We start from the raw sequence: 4,777 nt of genomic DNA, 5'->3' as shown, positions 1-4,777 counted from the left end.
TGCTTGGTGCTATGCTGTATGAACTGGACATGCAGGACCCACAGAGAAATGACTGATGAACTTGCCTAAAGATGAGATGATCCTTTGGGGTTCCTGCTTTATAGGAGTCTGCTAGACATTCTGCAGGGCACAGAAAAATGTGACTGACAAACTGCCAATATAGGCAGAACTGTCTTGAAATTTACTGCTTCATGGAAAAGTCTGCTGGACACTATGTGCCTGTAGGCTGAAGAAGGGTGAATGAAAGATACAGAAGATCTTTGGGTGATCTGTCCAGGCAGCGAGATGTCTCTATCAATTCTAGAGTTTTGGAAGTTGCTTACAATGCACTTCCTGTTTATGTAATATTATATCCTTCTAGAGTCTTTGATGGAGTTAAAGAATATATAGTTATAGTTTTCTTTAGTTATGATGAAAGATAAAGTAGATATAAATATTATAACTGTAATTCTTGCTTGACAACTGTTTTGTTATATGTAATTTTACTATGTTAAAGTTAAAACCTTCCTTTTTATTTAAACAGAAAAGAGGAGGTGATGTGGGATTCCCCTCTGTATGCTGTGAATACCATTGGTTAATAAAAAAAAATGGCTTGGCCTGATAGGGTAGAACAGAGCTAGGCTGGGAAAACTAAACTGAATGCTGGGAGAAAGGAGGCAGAGTCAGGGAGAAGTCATGTAGCCCTATTGGAAACAGACAAGCCTGAACCTTGCTGGCAATCCACTACCACGTGGTGATACACAGATTAATGGAGATGGGTTAAATTAATATGTAAGAGTTAGCCAATAAGAAGCTAGAGCTAATGGGCCAAGTAATGATTTAATTAATACAGCTTCTGCATGGTTATTTTGAGAGTCTGGGTGGCCGGGAAATGAACAAGCAGCCTCATACAACACTCCACTGAAGGGGAATTCCCAGAGAGGATCCCACCGTCAAGTCTCTAAACACCATCACTTCTATGAGGCTGCCAGAGCCCGTTTCTTTCATCTCACATCATCTTGTTTTGGGTACTAACTCGTGATCTGCTTCCATGATAGACTATGAATGCTGGAGGGAGGCAGGGACTGGTTCCCATTTATGGCTCCTGGGTCATCTGGACTCACTGACCCTTGGTTGAAATTTGAAGAACAGAGACCTCAGCAGCTGGCTCACCTGAGATACGAGCTCTTCAGACTTTTTCCTCTCCTCTTCCAGCTTTCCCTTGAAGACACTGCTCTCTTCCCTGAGCTTTTGGATCTTCTCTGTCTTATGTCTGTCCTCTTCCAGGTATTGCATGTCTGCCTTTCGTTGCGCACTCAACAGTTGATGTAAATCTTCAACTTCTTTTTGAGTTTCTTCATATTTTCTTCTAAATTCATCAAGTTCTAAACGCAACTGAGTTACGGTTTGTCGTTCAACTTCAAGATCTTTTTTGGCACTTTCCAAGAGATGATCATATTTTTGTTTCTCCTCTTGAAGATAACCTGTAACAAACAAGCATTTTATAATATCCCAAGAAATTAAAACTTCAAACATATGCCCACAAGCGATACCTCAGCATTTCTCTAGTTTATAAAATAGAGAGTCAGGAGGTGGAGGCTATAGCTGGCATTTGAGATCTTTTCTTCCTAGCTTACCACCTGCTGAGCCACCTTCTTCATCTGTTAAATATGACCCTTCCTGGCCTACCTCCTAAGAGGTGTTGTCTAACTCAGGGGAAATCAGTGTAAGGAAAACTATAGGATACTGGGCAGAGAGACAGCATCATGGGTAACTACTCAAGCTCACAGCAAGGATTAAACAGTTGAGCATCACCTACAAAGCCTGTTCTTTCTCCTGGAGCCAAAGAAAGCAAAACAAAATGACAACTGATGTCAAGTCTAAGTAGCACACATCTATAATTCTAGAACCTAGGAGACTGAGGGAGGAGATTGCTCTGAACTGGAAGCTAACCTGGGCTAAATTTTAAGTACCAGGCTAGCCAGGACTATGTGGCAAGACCTTATTTCAATGCATTATCCTACCCATCTAACCCCCCAAAAAGGAAACTGGTACCCAGGTCAGCTCTGGAGGAACTGAGAAGGACTTTGAATAAGGGGAAAGGTGTTCATGTAGAGAAAATCACCATAACTTCAAAACTCTGTGATGGATGCCTCTCTCACCTGTGGCCTGTGGCCTCTTCTATCCAAAAACAAGGGGATCGGAAACAGACTTGCCAAATGCTATTTCTTACTTCAGGCTTAAAGGACATGATGTTATTTTACTTTCTAACACACATCTATAAAAAAAAAAAATCTAAATTTGATGAATCACTCTGTTGGTAAATGTCAGGCTTATCCCAAAAGAATACTTTTATAGCTCAGTACCTTCTGATTCAGTCTTTTTCATCTGCTGTGGGAGTGAAGCGGCTATTTCTATTCTTTTCTCCAGTTCAAAGATTTTTGCTAGAAGTCCTTTAACGTAGGCCTCTCGCTGCTGGTCATACACAAGCCACTGCTGATTTTTCTCCAGAGCCTTATAATGAATGAAAAATAAACAGCATAATAAGAAGCCCAGATCTTAAAATATGTAAGGGAATCCCCATGACATTGCTTTCCAACATGTACAAAATCTTATGGCTTATAAATTACTTACAGGCAGCCACTGCATGTATCCCTTTAGAATACACAACAGTCAATTTCCAGGGAATTAATTTTGCCTGTATGCTAAGCAGTGGCCCACAGCTTTGTCTTAGCACTGGGGACACAGAGGCTGAAGGATCTCTTGTGAGTTTGAGACCAGCCAGGGCTATATAGTGAGACATTGCTTCAAATAAAGATTAAAAAAAAAAAAAAAAAAAAAGCTAGCCAGAGAAGACCACGAACCTGCTGTTAATGGGGGAGGGGGACAAAGTCTAGACACTAACACAGTGTGAATATGCAATGAGATCACAACTCCTCTCCAATCTACTCCTCCAGTCTAATAGGATATAGTTGCCTCCTCTTGTTCCATGATCCCGAGAGGCTGGAAATAAGTCTTAACAATTATTTGTGCAAAAAGGCCATGCACATCCAAATCTGATACCATGTGCATGCTAAATGTTTTGGATGAAGGATCCTAAGAGACAAACACATGGTGATGCATGCCTTAAGACCAACGTTCCTTCACAGTGGCCAGGATCCTCTGGATTCAGTCCTCACGAGGACTTCAGGCTCATGCTCAAATTTAGTTCTAAAAATCACTGTGTGTTACTGAGCCTAGTGATGCACATGCCTTTAATCCCAGCACTCAGAGGAGGCAGAGACAGGTGGATCTCTGTGATTTGGAGGTTAGCCTGGTCTACAGAGTGAATTTCAGGATAGCCAGGGCTGTTACACAGAAAAACTCTGCCTCAAAAAAACAAACAAAACAAAAGAACACCATTGGACCCAGACAGCACGTGTATATCTAACTAACTATTCAATATTATATGTTAAAGATATCTAATTTTATATCAAATTTTATATTTGTCTATCTTTAAGAAGTAGTAATACAAACAATTTAAATCTACATACATTAGATGATCATCAATGTTTTTCAAATGAATCTTCGATACTTTACTCAAGTACATGAACTAAAAATAGTTAAGATTTCAGTTACAGTCAAATTAATGATTGTTGGGGAGGAACCAATCCTTCCGAGGGATGATCCACCTAACTGGCTATCCAATACCAAATGATAAACCCTAAGAACATATATATATATATATATATATATATATATATATATATATGGACAACACTAATTCATCTGATTGTATTTATATTATTTATATGTATATATACATGTAACAATAATAAAGACAAAAATCTTTTTAAAGATTTAAGAAGCAATGCTCTTAAAAGCCACACGATGGCGATGTTACTTAAAAAAGTAAGTTATTCCCCCCCCTTCCCCCACCTCTGCCTTTTCTGGCCTCGAACACACTATTGTAACCCAGGCAGGCCTTGAACTTGTTGTGATCCTCCTGCCTCAGCCTCTCAAGCAGCTAATATTACAGGTGTATGTCATCATGCCCAGCTAAGTAAATGTTGCTTTTCTTTCTAATTCTTCTATAGCATCTGCTCTTTCTTCTCTAATATCAATGACCAGACTAAAAAGCTCTCAATAAACACTGATATGGGTTAGAACATCACATCAGCTATTTCTTCCAGCTTTGGGTCATCTATACGTAAAGGAGGCATGCACTTAACATTTACCTTAAAAAAGAATAGTGCATTTCACCTTTGGCCAGGGGTCTGCTAAGTACTCTGTACTTAGCAAAATTTCTGTACTGAACAAAAATTTCAAAATAGAAGAAAATGCAAGCTGCAGTGCAGGAATAAAAAGTATGTGAGATTATTGATAAGACTGGATTAGGGATAGCAGGCTAACTAGAAGTATTGTGTCCATGTTAAATTTACTAAGTTCCTCTTTAAGATATAAGAAATGCATATGTAGGGGGCTGGAGAGATGGCTCAGTGGTTAAGAGCATTGCCTGCTCTTCCAAAGGTCCTGAGTTCAATTCCCAGCAACCACATGGTGGCTCACAACCATCTGTAATGAGCTCTGGTGCCCTCTTCTGGCCAGCACGCATACACACAGACAGAATATTGTATACATAATAAATAAATAAATAAATATAAAAAAAAGAAAAAAGAGCCGGGCGGTGGTGGCACACGCCTTTAATCCCAGCACTAGGGAGGCAGAGACCAGCCTGGTCTACAGAGCTAGTCCCAGGACAGGCTCCAAAGCCACAGAGAAACCCTGTCTCGAAAAACCAAAAAAAAAAAAAAAAAAA

General features: G+C 39.7%; 1 protein-coding gene across 2 annotated transcripts in view; it reads right to left on the bottom strand.

The window, feature by feature from the left end:
• The window catches only part of Cep55 (centrosomal protein 55), a 21,835-nt gene that overhangs the window by 5,171 nt on the left and 11,887 nt on the right, over positions 1-4,777 (bottom strand). For both annotated transcript variants that reach the window (XM_050157697.1, XM_050157688.1), the window contains exons 5-6: positions 2,346-2,493; positions 1,153-1,463 (exon numbers count right to left, since the gene is read on the bottom strand). In XM_050157697.1, coding sequence (XP_050013654.1) covers positions 1,153-1,463; positions 2,346-2,493 — 459 coding nt within the window. The remainder of the gene's footprint in view (positions 1-1,152; positions 1,464-2,345; positions 2,494-4,777) is intronic.

This window comes from Alexandromys fortis, unplaced genomic scaffold (genome assembly GCF_014885135.2).
Source record: "Alexandromys fortis isolate MF-2015 unplaced genomic scaffold, M_Fortis_MF-2015_v1.1 scaffold_10, whole genome shotgun sequence".
Taxonomy (NCBI): domain Eukaryota; kingdom Metazoa; phylum Chordata; class Mammalia; order Rodentia; family Cricetidae; genus Alexandromys; species Alexandromys fortis.
Note: the sequence above shows the minus strand (reverse complement) of the source record. Positions and strands in the feature narration are given on the sequence as shown.